The 17812-nt window shown below is 23.1% G+C and overlaps 3 protein-coding genes across 7 annotated transcripts; all 3 read right to left on the bottom strand.

Moving 5' to 3' along the window:
• Positions 1 to 153: 153 nt before the first annotated feature.
• LOC107998281 (ATPase family AAA domain-containing protein 2-like) lies at positions 154 to 4679 on the bottom strand. The gene is made up of 8 exons (XM_017057472.3): positions 4332 to 4679; positions 4026 to 4217; positions 3036 to 3217; positions 2452 to 2638; positions 2028 to 2213; positions 1641 to 1776; positions 1293 to 1388; positions 154 to 865 (listed from the first exon to the last, which is right to left on the bottom strand). The coding sequence occupies exons 1-8, from the start codon at positions 4674 to 4676 to the stop codon at positions 546 to 548; spliced, it is 1644 nt and encodes a 547-aa protein (XP_016912961.3). The 5' UTR covers positions 4677 to 4679; the 3' UTR covers positions 154 to 545.
• A 332-nt stretch (positions 4680 to 5011) lies between these two features.
• Positions 5012 to 5966, bottom strand: LOC133666224 (ATPase family AAA domain-containing protein 2-like). Its single transcript, XM_062076107.1, has 2 exons — positions 5418 to 5966; positions 5012 to 5334 (listed from the first exon to the last, which is right to left on the bottom strand). Exons 1-2 carry the CDS (start codon positions 5569 to 5571, stop codon positions 5147 to 5149), a joined length of 342 nt encoding a protein of 113 aa, XP_061932091.1. The 5' UTR covers positions 5572 to 5966; the 3' UTR covers positions 5012 to 5146.
• A 330-nt stretch (positions 5967 to 6296) lies between these two features.
• LOC107998328 (ATPase family AAA domain-containing protein 2-like) lies at positions 6297 to 17568 on the bottom strand. Of its 5 annotated transcripts, none has more exons than XM_017057531.3 (16): positions 17179 to 17568; positions 16227 to 16461; positions 15759 to 16101; positions 15513 to 15678; positions 15292 to 15358; positions 14946 to 15189; positions 14660 to 14874; positions 14284 to 14576; positions 13874 to 14191; positions 13611 to 13792; positions 13298 to 13484; positions 12736 to 13214; positions 12487 to 12672; positions 11948 to 11983; positions 10822 to 11698; positions 6297 to 10411 (listed from the first exon to the last, which is right to left on the bottom strand). In XM_017057531.3, exons 1-16 carry the CDS (start codon positions 17182 to 17184, stop codon positions 10322 to 10324), a joined length of 3924 nt encoding a protein of 1307 aa, XP_016913020.1. In that variant the 5' UTR covers positions 17185 to 17568; the 3' UTR covers positions 6297 to 10321. The 5 variants fall into 5 exon arrangements, with proteins under 5 accessions (XP_016913020.1, XP_061932094.1, XP_016913019.1 ...); XM_062076110.1 differs by having other exon boundaries at positions 15277 to 15358; XM_017057530.3 differs by having other exon boundaries at positions 14946 to 15192; positions 17179 to 17567.
• Positions 17569 to 17812: the final 244 nt, after the last annotated feature.

Genomic DNA, 17812 nt, shown 5'->3' on the forward strand with positions numbered 1-17812 from the left:
AAATTATTTATTTTGTACTTTCTCATTTTTTCTAGTAAGTATAACATAAAGAAAATAAAAATACATACCTTAATATTGAATATTTTCTTCTTTAAAGTTTTAATTTTTAAAGATTAACTTTTAAAAATACTTTTTAGTATAGTATAGGAAAATTTGTTTTAATCGATTCTATCTTTATACATGTTACATGCATTCGATATAATAAGACATTACATATTACAAGATATTTAAGTAAAAAGTGACAATAATATACGTATAGTATTATTACATATATATAATGTACGTATACATACGAGTATGAACAATCATAATGATTGACTTAAAACAAATATACCATAAATTGTTAACGAAACATTAGACAGATCTAAAACATCACATATCTGTTAATTTTCTTTGATAAAGATTTAAACAGGTGCTCGATAGAGGACAATTTACAATGATAAAACAACTAAAAATTAAAGATTAGGCGATGAAAGAAATTCTTTCAAAGAATACATTGCTTATAGCATGCTATAATATAACGTAGTTATATCAAGAATAAAAATTTAATCATTTTTTTCTTTCTTCACATGTACTTTTATATTTCTTAACTTACTAAATTGACTAAGGCATTCCTCAATCGTTAAACATAAATTTTCCTCATTCTTCTCCATATTAATTGTTAATTCGAGGAAAGAGAATAAACTTTCCAACTCATGGCATGGCCATGATTCTGTCACTTGAACAATTTTTCGAAGCAATTGTTCCATTTGAAAATCGGTCAATTTCTCATTGCTCGATGTCGATAAATTGAGTGGAGAATTTTTTATACGTTTCGACGATGGACCTTCACCTGATGCACTATTCTTTCTCTTAAGATTAATTTCTAAGTAAAAAATAAGATTTTTGTTTCTTTAGTTAAGAATAATCTTGTTTTTTAGTTAAGAAAATTGAAAATATTAGATTAATCGAGAAAGTCGTATCACTATTATATTAGATAATTAAGAAAAGTTTCATAATGGGAAAGAAAGATGCAAGAAATTATATTATATTCAAAAAATGAAAATAATAGAACTTTTCGATCAATCTATAATAATAAAAAACAATGTTAAAATATAGATATTAAATAATAATAATTTTATACTTGTCTTGGAATTGACCATCACATGAGCTGATCGTACACTACAAGGTTTATTACGAGCTCTAAGTTTACTTCTTCGAAAAGATACCATCTCTTCTATTATTATGCCAATGTTATTAATATTTTATGAGATTTTTTTAAATGAAGATATTGAAAATTTTATTTTACTCACGTGCTAAAGGATTTTCCATGATATCGGTTCGACCAGTTAATTTCCGTTTTCTTCCTTCTTTCGTTTTTCTTGAATTCATAATTTGTTCAAAATCCACTAGATAAATAATAAATTTATAATTAAATATTTTTGTTATATTTATAAAAAAAATTATAATAATATTTAATTTTTTAATATTTAAAATTATTTGATTTATAATTGATTTATAATGTATATTTAAATATATATATCATAAAATAGTATATTGAAATGGTGTAATAAAATATAATTAGCTATATTAATAAAAGCCAATATTAATTTTTCTAAAAGTATATATTTTAGTAATTATAAAAATAAAAAATATTATACCTTGTGAAGAACTATTAGATTCGAAATCACACGCCGAATGAACAAACAATTGCTTGAAAAATAGTTCACGATGTTGCTCACGAGGAGATATAACTTCAAATATTTCACCTTGATATTCATCGAACAAGGAGACAATCTAAATTTAAATAATGAAAATGGAAAAAAATATCCAATTTAAATATGTTTATAATCGAAAAAAAAAATTAAGAATATTTTTTTTATGTTTCATTACTTTTAAATCATATTTTTTTTTAATTTTTAAAATTATTTTCATTTATAACCGCTATCTTATATTTTGCATTAATAATTGTTAAATTAATATCAATATCATTTAAAAATATAAATATATTTAAATTTATAATAAATTTAATATATAATTTTTCTTACATCTGCAGGTAAATCTTTTCGTGAACAATTAGCCGTAATCATGATTAACATATTGACCGATCGATCTAAACTCTGCATCAAAGATGTAAAAACAATACGTGCCGCTTCATCTACTAAGTCCCACCAGGTTAAAATATCAGGTATATAAATCAACGATGGTAAATTGCGTCGAGCCATCTTCATTTTCTATTATTTAATCGATTAAAACATGATTCAATAATAAAATTATAAATATAAATATTCAAATATTACAAAAAATAAATATCAACAAAAAAAATAATCATGTGAGACATTGAAACAAAAAAAAATTTAAATAAAAATTTGCTTATTCTTTTTCTTTTTTATGCAAATAATAAAATATAAAATTTCTATAAAATTCTATTTTAACATTAATAATTTTTCTATGATAATTTTATGTGATTACTTGAATCAAAGCTTCTTCTGCAGCTTTTCCTGTTTCTTCAAACAAAGTCGTAATATCTAACAAATGACAAGGTAAATGCTCTAAAGAGTGAAGTAATGCTGGTCCCAGATGACGAGTGTGAGAGTCATCGTCACCACACAATAAAATCCTAGGACAGCTGTTTGACCTCGATGCAGCTTTACCAGTGCTATAAAAAAAAAACTTTTAAAATTTTTTTATACTTTAAAAGACATTATGACTTATTAATTATTATTAATTTTAATTTCACAACTAAAAATTTGGTTTGCAATAATTTCGTCAAAGCACTTAAAAATCATAATTATATATTAATTTTTTACTTACATTACATTGTAGCAAAAATTTAAATTTATAATTTTATTAAATTTATATATAAAAAATTTAAACTAAACTTTCTGATAAACTTGTAAAATAATAAACTTTGCTAATAGATTTCTAAATAGAAATTATAAATTTTTTTTGTTTAAATTTAAATTTCTTTAACGAATATTTCATAAGAAATGTAGAAAATATGTAAAAATTTCTGCTTTATTACTTATTAAGTCGGACAATAATTCAATACTCACATGACGTTACAAGTTAACATTCCTGTTGGACAAAGAATTTCAAGCTGTGACAAAATGTATGATAAATTGTCTTGGAGTAATGGTTGAATTTTATACGATAAAGATTTAATTGGGGCGATTGAAACACGATGGGATGCTGGTAGAATATTTTGTTGTGCTTTCAGAAAATCTTGTTTCTCGACCTATTACAATATCAATTGTATTCAATATTATTTCATAAATATTATTTAAAAATAATCTATTTCAATTAACTTAAGAAATGAAATAATTATAATTTATATTAATTTTACATTATAGATAATTCTATGAAGATGTAATTTTTTTTAAAAATAGAATTATATCTAGATAGAAATATCTTAAATATTATCAAAATCATATATTTTATAAAATATTTTATAACTTCTATTTTTATAATTTATAATTTTTCAAATATTTTTACAATAACCACATTCTTTGATTATAAATATTACATAAATATTACAAGTATGTAACAACATTTTACCGCTATTGATAAATAAATATATTATATATTTTATTTTATGACATATAATATGTTAATAAGAATGTTTTAATCAATAAAAGATTGATTTAATCTGCAATAAGTATATATTTTTTGCTAATGATTATACTTCTTCATAAAAGATTTTTATGAAATATTATAATTATGATTATAATAAAAAAACTAGAATTACTATTATCAAAATATATCATGTATAGATAATAAAAATTAAAATAAAAATTAACATTAAATTTACTAAAGCTTTTTACAAAAGCATTTTTATGTTTTTATGTAATTACAAAATAATTACAAATAATTTAAATAATTATAAAAATAAAAAATCGAAATTTCAGCTTCTAATATTAAACTTTGCTATAAAAATATTGATCAATTAAACCTTTAAGTTTTGTATTAATAAATTAACATTATATAAATAGTTTTGCAAAAATTATTCTTATTTAAATTATTTAATAAAATCTTGTTCACATTACTTTAAGATGCCGCTCGTTAATTTGATATTTTGCTTTGGATGTATATATTTCCGGATAATTTCTTCGAACGCAGCACATTACCGCTTCGGCGCAAAGAGCTTGTAAATCACTTCCGCAAAATCCAACAGTTTTCGATGCAAGATACGCCAAAAATTTTTGTGGTGGTTTCTGTTTCCAACTTTTTATATGAACCTATTATCATTTTATCGTATCATTTTATCATATTATCATTTTTTATTTTTATTTTTAATAAATACTTTATTTTCAAAAATGAAAATTTAAAAAAAAACTTTTTGTAGTTAATACCGAGAGTATTTCTTTTCTCGCGGCATAACACGGCAACGGAAAATACAATTCTCTATCGAAACGGCCAGGTCTTCTTAAAGCTGGATCTATAGCGTCGATTCTATTCGTTGCTCCAATTACTATGATCTCTGAATTGTTCTCTAAGCCGTCCATCAAGGCCAAGAGAGTGGAGACAATGCTGGCGTGTACAAAGTCTTGGCGACTGGATCTTACTGGTGCTAGACCATCAACTTCGTCGAAAAAGATTATACAAGGTTTCGATTGCTGAGCCTGTAACATTGATGTAATATTATTAAATATAATATTGATGAATCTTATCTTTTTGAAATGCAAATTTTTATACATTATATATACATTTCTTAAAATGTGATTAATAAAATTAAAAACATTCTGGATAAAATTGTTATAAATATTAATTTCTTATATATAATTTACAAACATTTAAAATTTAAAATAAAATAGAAAATTTTTATAATGGAATGAATAATGTATATCGAACAGTAGAAGTAAATCGATAATAACTCTTTAAACAAAGATAAATATTTATTCATAATTTTCATTTTTAAAATTTTTAAAAAAATTTTTTAAAAATATTTTATCATTATAATTTTATAATCTATGTATTTTTAAATCTGTCATATTATATTTTTAATTTAAATAAATTTCAAATAAAACGAGAATTGATATTCATTTGATAAATTTTTCTCTCATTATTATTTCATATAACATGTAAGTTGAAAATCTCCCCTATTCAATTAATTATAAATAATTATAAATCAATGAATTACCTTTGTTAATAATTTTTAATTAATATCTTAAACAAAAGAAAATAAAATAGTTGTATTATTATTAACCAGGAAAAAAATCTTCTGAAGTTTTTTCTCGCTTTCGCCAACCCATTTGCTAAGACAATCGGAACCCTTGCGAGATATAAAAGAAACCTTCCGTTCAGCGTTACTGCATTCCACCGCTAAAGCACTAGCAACCAGAGTCTTTCCTGTGCCTACGAAACAGAGAATATCAATCGGGAATCTTGTTTCGAAAAATGTTTCGTTTTATTACGAACCGTAGAACGCTTTATTTTACCAGGAGGCCCATAAAAGAGCAAACCCCTCGGTGGTTTCAAGTTGAACTTCGCATAAATGTCACCGTATATAAGCGGAAATAGAACCGTTTCTTTCACTATGCGGATATGCTTCTCCAATCCTCCGATGCAAGAGAAATCCTTTGTGCAGGACATTTTTCGTGATGAAAATTACACCCAAACTTTTATTTCGCATACCCGACAAACGTATTCTCATTTAGGTATCACGATTTCGTATTTTTATAATTGATCCTTGAATTTTTATCCAATGAAATCCAATTCGACAACTTAAATCGTTAACCATATATATGCATCGTGTTTTTCTAAATATTTTACTGGAAATTTTATGCTGCGTTTGATGATTGATTCAAATCGATTCACGATGTAATTTTATTGTATTTTAAATGTTTCATTGATGCGATTATAGCGAAACATGCGAATCGTGTTCCTTTTTGGAGCAATGTTCGCGTAAATAATATATATAATAAATTATAAGATTTTCTTTAATAATATAGATATTACTTTTTGAAATTTAGTATCGTTTAAAAAAAAAGTCAATATAAAATATAAAAAAATGTTTATTTCAAAATGAATTATTTTTTATTATTTTATTATAAATATATATATTTAATAAAATATATAATTTACAATATATCATATTTATGTATTGTGATATTATTTAATTACAAAATACATGAAAGCAACATAAATAATTATAAAATTATATTTCTTTCATATTGTTATATAGCATGAATTAAAATGTTTAAAAAGAACGAATTAAATTTATTAAAGAATCACATGATTTTATTAAAATTATTTGTAAATTTTAAAAAATATGAATTTTTATTATAAAATAGGATATTAAAAAGGAAGACAAATAATTATATTATAAATTTCAATTTATTATGCTACAATAAATGACAATAAAACGTATTACCTGTATGGTAAAATAAATAAGGCAGTGTATACTCTCTTGCTTTGTTTCCTATATCTTCTACACATCTGCTCCATATACTGTCTGTCAAAGATCATATTGTACGAATAATTCAACAAAAGTTTTATTGAATTCGTAAGTCAATATGTTCTTTTACAAAAAACAGTATTACAATCTTTATTATTTGAATACTTTAGCAAAGTAATTATAGTTCAAACGGCAGTGGTTACGAGAACCTCTCGATTAATACAATGTACATATAGTTACATAGTTTTTTTTATCTTTTGCAATATTATTGGTAATACAGAGATGACAGTACATTAGAAAATAGCACCAGAAATTATTCTTGGAATAATTACATATTTTGGATTTCTTTATCATAAAATGGAATGTAAAATACATATATCAATGAAAACAGGAAAGTCACAATAATTCAATTAATGTTTTTTCTTTTATTAATCATCTTTTATTAATCTTTTATTAATTGTATATGTGATTTTTCTGTATCATTTACTATTTATTGAAGTTTACATTTGAATTTTTATCATTGAAATATTATACAACTTCTTTGGCAAATATCAGCGATATTTATTTGATGGATATATTTGAATTAAATAAAAACTTATTTGTGAATGCTACATATCGAATTATATAAAATTGATAAAAAATATCTGCATATAGACTATATCATTAAATAACAGAAATTTTAAACAAATTTTCATATCGCTGAAATTTTTATTAATTATTATTTTGAAAACTAGAAGCAATATTACAGCTTGTTTTTAGCATTAATTAAATTCCTTGCATTTTTAAGATAAATATTATAAATGATATTATGTAATGGTAACAACATTTTTGTTAACTTAATTTTTTTATCTATTTTAATATGAATCAATATTTATTCAGTTTTCATAATGTGGCACTAATTTGCATAATGTTGATTTTTCTTATTATAAATGGTGATGTACCTGAGCAAGAGAAAGTTTATTATTTTAATTATCATTTTTACTAAGTTTTGAAATATCTTGGTATTTTATTATATAATTAAATATAATAATTTGACTAAAAGTATTTTATAATCATTAAAATTTAAATTAATTTTAAATTATGCAGAAACTTAAACTAAAATTTATTAATTTCTTAATTCTCATAATATCATATTCATTTCATTTACTATGTTGTCAAAAAGTATTTCAAAATTTCAAAATTATTAACAAATACTTTTAAATTTTTTTACGTCAAGCATTTTTTTGCTCAATATATCTCAATTTTATACAAAACAATATTATATATATATATATATATGTATATATGGAACATTTTTATTATAATAAAACATAGAAATATATCTTCATATACAATATTAAATTAAATTATGAAAATTATCCGAATTTTTTTGAAAATTATCATTATTAAAAGTAAAATGAATTTCTTTAGTATGACATATCATTAATATAAATTATATGTATTCTCTATAAATTAATTATTTTAATCTTAATATATCATTCTAAAACATCAAGCATATATTAAAAAATTAAACATACATATAATTATTTTCATAATATTACATAAAAAATTATTTTATCTCAAAATTTGATATTTACATTATAAAAGATTATTTAATAGAATATTGAAAATTACTTTTCTAATTTAATTTGAATATAAAAAATAATACAAAAAAAAATAAATACTATGCAATGAGCATTTCTACAGTTCAGTCTTTTGATTTTTATATTCTAACAAATTTTAAGTATTTCAATTATAATTTCGTCAAACATAATTGTAATTTTCATCATAAATAAAAAATAATTTTTTTACATTTATTATTTATAATTTATATATTCGAAGATTTTGACTAATATAAAAATAATAAAATGCAAATTACCAATCTAATAATAACACAATTCTATAAATAACATTTTTTTAAGGATTTTATTTATTATATTATTTATTATATTATATGCTTGATTATAAGAATTATCATTAAATTCTTATAGTCCATCTTAACTTATAATATTTATTTAATATTTCTATTCCTAAATAATTGAAAGTAAATAAAGAAATTCATTTTTTTCTAACACATTATTCTTTTATATTTTAATAAAAAAAATATTATTTATATGACCAATAAGCAATAAATAATCAATAGGCAGAATCTTATTACTTGAACTCTAAAATACATCAAAATTTTTTTCCCATGTACAGCATTTGGTAACTATTCTTTCACAGTTATATAATAATCACAACCACTGTATGAATCTAGAATGTAAATTTTATGTTAAATATTTTCTATTTATACAGATACAGTATTCTTTGCATATACTTATGATTTTTACCGAGGTATTCAACATTTATTCAACAATTTTCAATTATATTCATTTTTATATTCATAATACAAAGGAGAGAAATAAAATTTATTTCTTCATTATTTCACTTATGGTTTAACTTTGGTCAAAATAAACTGACAAATATGTACTATATTTCAATTATAAATCACTCATAATACAAAATTAGTTTGAATATAATTATAGATTACTTATAATTGCATTCAATTATATCATACTAATTAAAGCAATAGTTTTAAATTTGAATAATGCTATATATAACATTAATAGCTATCAATGTATATAAAAATTATATTCATATTAGATATCATTAATTTTTACATATATATATTGATAAAAAGTTATTATATCAAATATTATTTTAAATAATTTACTACAAATCATTGTATTTATGCAAATATATTTCAATTAAAAATTATAAATTGAAATCTAGTACAAATTACTCCTAAAAATAAATTATGTACAAAGCCAAAAATAGTTATTTATGCAATATATAACATTGCTCATAAAAGGAATGTATTTACATATTTTTCACTTTATGAAATATTTTCATTGTTTTAATGATTAATTGAAACTAATACACAAAGTCATTGATATTATACAAATTTAAAACTTATATATTTTTATGTTGTGTGTGAGTATTATTTCATTAAATGATTTTTTTTTTAAAAATAGGGCACATGTGATTTCATAGTGGAACCATGTGTATCAAGATATGTCTATTTTTAAAGTACTTTATAAAAATTACCTAAAGAACTGTAAAAATCCAAAGTAATAACTGGCGCATATAATGAATCTATAATGTATTTTATCAAGATTTATCATGATCTTAGTATATTCATATACAAATAACTTGATATAATATACTGCCAAGTACCACATGTAAAAAACTATAGTTAAGTACATATTGTATTAAATTACCATCATCTTTGTATAACCATTATTTGCAAAATTTTGTTATTATGAATACCTTTTTGAGGCATAAAGTGCTATACACAAAAACGTAAAAACGTAAAATTATTTCACAAGTACCCCATTAAAATTATATTTATAAATTTTTTATATGATTTATAAAGAAAACAAATTATTTGTCATCTTCTAACTAATTTCTTATCTCTGACTTTTTAAATCAATTTTTTTGAAAATGTTAATAATAGCAAATAATTGCAATAATTGTAACTCACATAATTATTGAAATATCTAAATTTGATATCAAAATTTTTTACTAAGAGATATATCATCTCAGCTACTAATAATTATAGATAATGAAAGCCAATATAGTTATAATAATTTATCATTTTATATTTAGATACTGAGATAAATGTTTTAAATCCTTTTCTCTTAGTTTCACATACAACAATAATTTTTTGTTTTGTTATATGAACGTACAGTTATATTTCACCATGTCTTTAAAAACCGAAATTTAAATGTATTATTATTTCGGTTTTCCTTCATATCTTTCATTTATATTTGTATAATAATAATTACCCGTTCTTTAAACTTTACGCAGTAAAACAAAAAAAAACATACTATTTTAAATCATCATGTGATTTAACACTAATTAATAATCTTTGTTTAGTGTAAATGTACAAAAAATTTTTTATAATGATACTAAAAATAGTATGACTTATAACATGTCGGTCTGATTAGCGACATGATGAACTTTTTCATATGTTGTCTTGAATTCTTCAAATCTTTTCACTTCCTTGAGCAAGTCCTATACATATATTATAAAATATAAGATATTTTATACTATAAAAAAATTATATTATCTATATTATATAGCTTATATAGCTAATTAAAATATTATGAGTAAGAACATGATAAATAATATATTATGATAAATAATAATATTTAAATAATACAAACAAATAATAATTTGTGAGACTAAGAAATAATATAATAAATAATTATATAATAATGTATTTTGTGTATTTTACATTACAAAAAAATTATATTATTTACGTAACTCAATTAAAAAACAAACAACAGAATTCAATAAAAAGCAAATAATATAACAAATAATAATTTATGTGATATTATTTAAAAATTAATAATATATGTATAAAAAAAATGAATAAAAAATAAGCAATAAATTGTAAATTTAGTTGAATAAAACTTATTTACCTTTGGCAGTGATTTTCTATCGTAATTCTGAGCATATTTTCCTACACATCGACTCAGTTGTACATAAATGTCACATAATACTTCAACAGGAAAATCCTTTGTAACTTCAACAGTGATTTGCCATGCATTTTCTAATTCATTTTTATCTACTACAAGTTTCTCATTTTCTTCAAATCTGGCTGGACTAGAATCACTCTCAATAGCAAATGATAATTCATCTATACTTTCTCGTCTGGATGATGAATTAGATGCACTATTTTCTGCATTCTTTTCTTCTTCCATAAAACATATTTCCATATTTTCAATTTCATCAATATGCTGATCATTAATATTATTGCTTTGAATACCTTGCATATCTTTCGAACTTTCATTTTGTGAATCATTCTCAGAATCAGAATTATCAAACAAAGGTACATGACCATTTAAAACACTGTTTGCTTCAGTTTCAAATTCTTGAAATTTTTCTAAATCTATACTTGTTGTTTCATTAGTTAAACAAATTTTGTTATCAGATACAGTTACATTTTCTTCAAATGCGATTTTCTTCTTCTTATGAACTTTTTTCACATAGCCTCTTGCCCAAGCTGGTATTCGACGTTTCCTAGAATTATTATATCTTCTTCCATTTACAATCAGGGAATGACTAGGACTCGCATTGTCTTTTTTTACATCTATTCGTTCAGACGTAGGTTGTTCTATTTTAGATTGGCTTTTATCTTCCACTTCGTTGGTAGTCGCACTTTCAATAATTCTACGATTCTTTGAAATCTCACGACATTTATCCTCAAAATCGGAATCCAATTCTGCTTTTATTAACGCATATGCATTATCACGAAGGGAACATGCACGATGCCTTATTAATTTGTCAGCTGGATCTCTGTGAATATAATATTTATAATATATAGTATATATAATATATATAATATACAATATATACGTATATATTCGTAAAATATATTATTATCAATAAGCAACATTAACTATAATATGAGTGGCCTTCAATAATAATTAATATAATAATATAACTAATATTTATTTAACCAATAATGTATGTGTCATACAAATTGAAGGTCACTTTAACTACTGAGCAACAACAGCAACGGATAAACAGGAATATCTCAACTACCTCTTTAATATTCCAAGGGAAGGCCTATCACGTAAGCTGACATGAAAACATACAACATGAATGTCAGTATGAACTTTAACTTTATTATTTATATTTATACTTTTATATATAACAATAATAAAAAAATATATAAACTAATAAATATAAACAGTAATATAAAAAATATATATTAAATATTTTTATGAATTTTAAAGAATTTATGGAAAAGGGAAAAGGGAATGGAAGGGGAAAGAAAGAGAAAAATATAAATAAATAGGTAGATAGATAAACAGATAGATATAGATAGATAGATAGATAGATAGATAGATAGATAGACAGATAGACAGATAGATAGATAGATAGATATCTATCTATCTATCTATCTATCTATATATATATATATATATATAGAGAGAGAGAGAGAGAGAGAGAGCAAAGTAACAAAAAACTTATTAAATTAAATTAAATTAAATTAAAATATTTAAATAAATAAATAGATTAACTTCAAATTTATATATAAAATTTGAAGTTAAGGATTAAATAGTATATTATCTACTAACCTGTCAGGATTATATTCTAAAGCATTTTTACAAATGAGATCGATATCATCAAGAAAATCTCGAGCACAAAGATAACAGTGCATATCAATCTTTGTCATCATGGTTTCTAAATCCATAGGTTGTTTTATTATCATATTATAATCTGGTACTTCTTCTGTATCCACTGGTTTTGTAAACATGAAAAATCTATAATGCATTAATATCAATTATTATTTTTATAAATAAAAATTGTAATATAAAAATACTTACTGTCTATTCCTTGCAAGTTTTGCACAAATTTCTCTCAAGAAAATTCTCAATTCTCTTAATGAAATTTCTTCTTTTTCGTATATTATTTTTTTTTCTTCTTCTGTTAATTTCTTTGGTAAAGGATCTGGTGCTAAAGGAAGCTCTTCTAAAATTTCTATTTTATCATCTTTTATTTTTGGTAGTTTTAGGCTTTGAATCATGAAAATAGGTCGGAAGAATTTAGATCTTTGATCTTTTGTTGGTGTTTTCATAGAATAAACTTCATTTCGTAATTCACTAAATAGACTTTGAAGTTGAATAGGAAGATCTTGATATGTTCTATCACTTGTAGCTAAAATTAAAATAGGTAATGAAGGATCAAGTGCTGCAATACGACACAAAAAAACTGCTTTTACAGTTTCAGGTACAAGTGGCCACCATTGATCAATTGACCGAATATAAATTATGGACGGTACATTCCTGGCAGCTTCATTAAATACCTACATTATTTAAAATTATATGAGATATTTTAAATTATAATTTATTAATAATATATGTATTTTTTTTATTATTATTAGCTGACCTGTACACAGGTTTCTTCGGGAGATCGTCCACTTTCTGCAAAAAGAGTGCTAACATCTAATGTTTGAACTGGCAGATGTTCCATATGATATAATAATGCTTGTGCTAAATGTGGCCCTTGACCTTCAGATAAATTTCCACCAGAAATTAATAATCTTGGACGATGTATTCCTTTGGTAATTTTTACTCTAAATTATTTAATATAATATTAATCATTTAAAATAATATTAAATGAAAAAATTATATATAATATATAAACAATATATATAATATATATAAACAATTATAAAATGATTTTCTTAAAATTTTATTACTTTGCCATAGCAGGATTAATTCCTTGAGGAAATATTCCTTTTATTGAATTGACTAATTCTTCCAACAAAGGTCCTAATAATGGTTCCATGAAAGGTTTTAATTTTCTTCGAGCACAAGGAGATACTCTCTGTGATGATGGTACAAGAATTGAACTAGCTTGAAAAAAATCTCGTTTCTTCACCTACATAAAAATGTATTTAATTTTAGATTATGATTATTAGATTTATTATTAAATAAATATTTATAAATAATAATAATTTACTTCAACTCGTTCAGGATCTAAAAGTAATCTATTATTTGTCATATATATTTGAGGATAAGTTCTTCGCAATCCTTGCAAAACTGCTTCTGTGCATAAAGCTCTTAAGTCTGAACCACAATAACCTGTTGCTTTTTCGGCTAATATCTCTAACAATTGATCAGATGGAGGATTTTTCCATTTACTGACGTGAATTTTTAATATTTCTAGTCTTTCTTTCATAGCAGGCAATGGGAAAAACAATTCTCGATCAAAACGACCTGGTCTACGTAATGCTGGATCAATAGCATCTATTCTGTTTGTAGCTCCAATAACTATTACCTATTATTAAATAAACAAAATAAAAATTAATTAAAAGTATTTAAGAGTTTATAAAAACTTAAAAATACTGTTGAAAAAATAAAATATTTAACCTCTCCTCTATCACTGAGTCCATCCATAAGTGCTAAAAGGGTAGATACGATACTAGCATGGATTTGGTCCTGTTTCGTACTTCGAACAGGTGCAAGGCCATCTATTTCATCAAAAAATATTATGGACGGTTTCATTTGTTGAGCCTGCTCAAACAATAATCGCAACTGACGTTCAGATTCTCCGACCCATTTGGATAGACAATCTGCACCCTTTCTCATAAAGAATGACATTTTTTTACTGCCTTGACTACATTCATTTGCCAATGCTCTAGCTATTAATGTTTTACCAGTTCCTAATTTAAATAAATAAATAAATATTACAATATTACGTTATTTTATAAAATAAATACAATTGTAATAAATATATATAATATACCTGGTGGACCATGAAATAATACTCCTTTTGGTGGGGTAACGTGAAAACGTTCAAAAATATCTGGATACATCATAGGAAAAACTACCATTTCTTTAAGGCAGTGAATATGCGATTCTAAACCTCCAACATCATTAAATCTAATATTGGTATCTAAAGTAATTGGATTTATATCTGCTTTGCGATCAGGTGGTCCACCTTGAGGTATTGCTGATTGCCTAACAATAATGAATAATAATTTGTATGATTACTTTTAATAGAAACAAATTTTTTTTAAATTTTCTTTTACCTTGCTTTTTTACTTTTTTTCTTATCATAACGTTGAGGTTCTGAATCACTGGAATCACTAGAGCTTGTACTTTTGCTTCTATGTTTACGCCTCCTCATGGAATTACTAAGAACACTTCTAAGTGCTTTTATAGATCGCCGAACCGGTTCTACATTAGCTTGAAATCTATCTACAGCTGGTTTTTTCTGACGTAAACTATACTTTCTAGGACCAGGAGAGTCGGAAGATTCACTTAAATCACTATCTACTACAATAACAATAAATTATAAATAATACATAAGATATATTTAATTTTTAAAATACATGTTTATACTATAAATAAACTTCAAACCTGTAAGCTTCTTACCCCTTGGTAATTGCCGTTGTGCTGTTCTCCTAGTCCGTTTAATACGAGTATACATATCTTCGTAACCCTATAAGCAATATATTTATATATAATATTTATATATATATTCTAATAATATTTATACAATTCAATATTATTTTATTTAAAAATTTGTGCATCTTATTATTATTTCATATTAAAATTCTCTATCAAAAATAAAAATGACTATTTAAAATTATTACATCTTCATTTTCAGAATTATTTTCTGCTTTTTCACTTTCTTGTGAACTATCTTCATCAGCTTCTACACGTTCTACTTTAGATTTTACATCCTTTTCACCTAAATTTCCACCAAGTCTTGTAGCAGGTCCTTCTCTAAGTCTACTTGGGCTATCAGATTTTCTTGTTCTGCGTAGAAATTTTTTACAAAGATATATTTAATCAGATTTTAATTTTACAAATTATAAATTATATTAATAAATATTTACCTTGCATCTTTTTCTTCATTAGATTTACTTCTGGTTTCTATTTTATCTTTATGTTCTCTCTCTGTTCTTTCTTTAAGATCTCTAATATCTTTCTCTTGTTCTGTTTTTTCTCTAAGATCACGATCACCTCTTCCTCTAAGTTCTCTATTATTTTGTCTATCATGTTCTGTTCTTTCCCTAATATGTCTAGATGAATTTTTATTTGGAGGATGATTTTCACGTGACCTAAGAGGCATACGTTCCCTAACATCACGTTTTCTTTCAGGAACTTCATCCACCATTTCTTTATCAGATGAAGAACCATGTTGTTGAAACATAGGATAACCTTTTAATGTTTGTGTACCTAAAAATTATTATATTGACTTAATATATTATAATATTGAACGACATATTTAATATAATTTAAATTAATCTAAATTAATGAATATAAATTAGATATAAATTAAAATATCTTAAGATATATTTTACCTAAAATCCAACTAGTATTAAGATTATCATATGTTTGCATTCTATGACGTGTACTACGACGTACACTTAAGTTATTCATAGATATATGAGAAGTAGAATTTGAATGTGATCGCAAAGTACGTAAACTTTTAACCCTTCTGGCATTAGAGCCCAAGCTACTGCAGGCTTTTCTTGGAGAAAAAATATCCTCTTCTGTATCCATTGAATCCAATGCAGCATCATCATCTGACATTATCTATAATTATTAAAAATTATTATATTAATACAAAACTAATTATCACATTATTAACAAATATTAATTACATTAATATAAATATAAATATATTAATATAAATAAAATTTTATATAATAAAATAAAATTGCATCTTTAAATTTTAGTTGATTCAATCACATTATATATTAAATATGATATTAATAATATGAAATAATATTTAAAAAATTATATATAAATATAATATATATTAAAATTTATTTAATTAAAAAATTTATAAAAATAATAAAGCATATAAAGATCAAATATAAACATATCTGTAATAGAATATAATTTTATATATGATTGAATTTTATATATGAATTTTATATATTTATAAAATGAAAAAGAGGTTAACAAAATCAAAGAAATCAAAAAAATTTGACAATTAACACGTGTTTTTCGTATTTTTTATTGCTCTTTTTATAAAATGATACACCATCCATTTAAATACTTTTTTAGAAAATCAAGAAATATAAAATCATAGAGTATACAAATATGTAAAATGTTTTTTATAAACAAATTACAATAATTAATAATTAATCATACAAAATTTAAAATAAAAATATACATTGTCTATAATAATAATAAACAAAGTACCATGGAAGTAATTAGATTCGCCTTGAAATATATGAATTTTAACTTTTGCAAATATATATATTTAAAGTGCAATATTGTTTAATATTTCATAAAATAGATTACCTTCATCTGGCCAGTTCTTGCTGACAATTTGTACTTAATTTAAAAAGAAAACTTCTAATATCCGTCATATGCCTTAGGTAAAGCAACACTACTTTCTTGATCAAGTGCACGTAGCGCATGCACACTGAGCCTTCACAAAGGTCGTTTTATGATCGACTATCACTTAAAATTGTTACATTAAAAATATGAAAAATAAAGATATGCATGATATACACCAAAACTCATAAATTCGTTGTTACAATACAAAAGTTTCTGCCGGACTGATGGTTACAAAATTCGTATCGTAAACTATCATTGCATATGTGAACTCATACTGAAATTAGCTGTAAATGTATCCTATAGACCTAACCTAACTCACAATTTGCCAATTGTGATCACCTTTAAGTATATAATTCAAGAATACGATATTAGCGCACTCCTACATAAAAAGATGTAACTACGTATGATAAATTACGAAATACAGTATTTACTTAATTAATTTTTTAATTGTTATATTTGAATATTATATATTATTAGTATAATTTCGAAATTTATAAATCAAATGTTATATATATTTTCAATTTTATATATATTTTATTTGTACATGTATATATATATGATGTGTGTATATAATTTTTGAAACGATTATATTATA

The sequence above is a fragment of the Apis cerana genome, linkage group LG6 (assembly GCF_029169275.1).
Source record: "Apis cerana isolate GH-2021 linkage group LG6, AcerK_1.0, whole genome shotgun sequence".
Classification (NCBI taxonomy): domain Eukaryota; kingdom Metazoa; phylum Arthropoda; class Insecta; order Hymenoptera; family Apidae; genus Apis; species Apis cerana.

Excerpts from the sequence above, each read along its gene's own strand:
- LOC133666224 (XM_062076107.1), bottom strand. The coding sequence starts at position 5,571 with ATGTCCTGCACAAAGGATTTCTCTTGCATCGGAGGATTGGAGAAGCAT. Across the intron at positions 5,335-5,417 it reads GCTCTTTTATGGGCCTCCTG|GCACAGGAAAGACTCTGGTT; the intron begins GTAAAATAAAGC and ends TCTGTTTCGTAG.
- LOC107998328 (XM_017057529.3), bottom strand. Across the intron at positions 15,193-15,276 it reads AAGGGGTAAGAAGCTTACAG|TAGATAGTGATTTAAGTGAA; the intron begins GTTTGAAGTTTA and ends TTGTTATTGTAG. Across the intron at positions 12,673-12,735 it reads AAACTTGCAAGGAATAGACA|ATTTTTCATGTTTACAAAAC; the intron begins GTAAGTATTTTT and ends AATGCATTATAG.
- LOC107998281 (XM_017057472.3), bottom strand. The coding sequence starts at position 4,676 with ATGTATAAAAATTTGCATTTCAAAAAGATAAGATTCATCAATATTATA. Across the intron at positions 4,218-4,331 it reads CGAGAAAAGAAATACTCTCG|GTTCATATAAAAAGTTGGAA; the intron begins GTATTAACTACA and ends AAATGATAATAG. Across the intron at positions 2,639-3,035 it reads ATGTTAACTTGTAACGTCAT|CACTGGTAAAGCTGCATCGA; the intron begins GTGAGTATTGAA and ends TTTTTTTTATAG.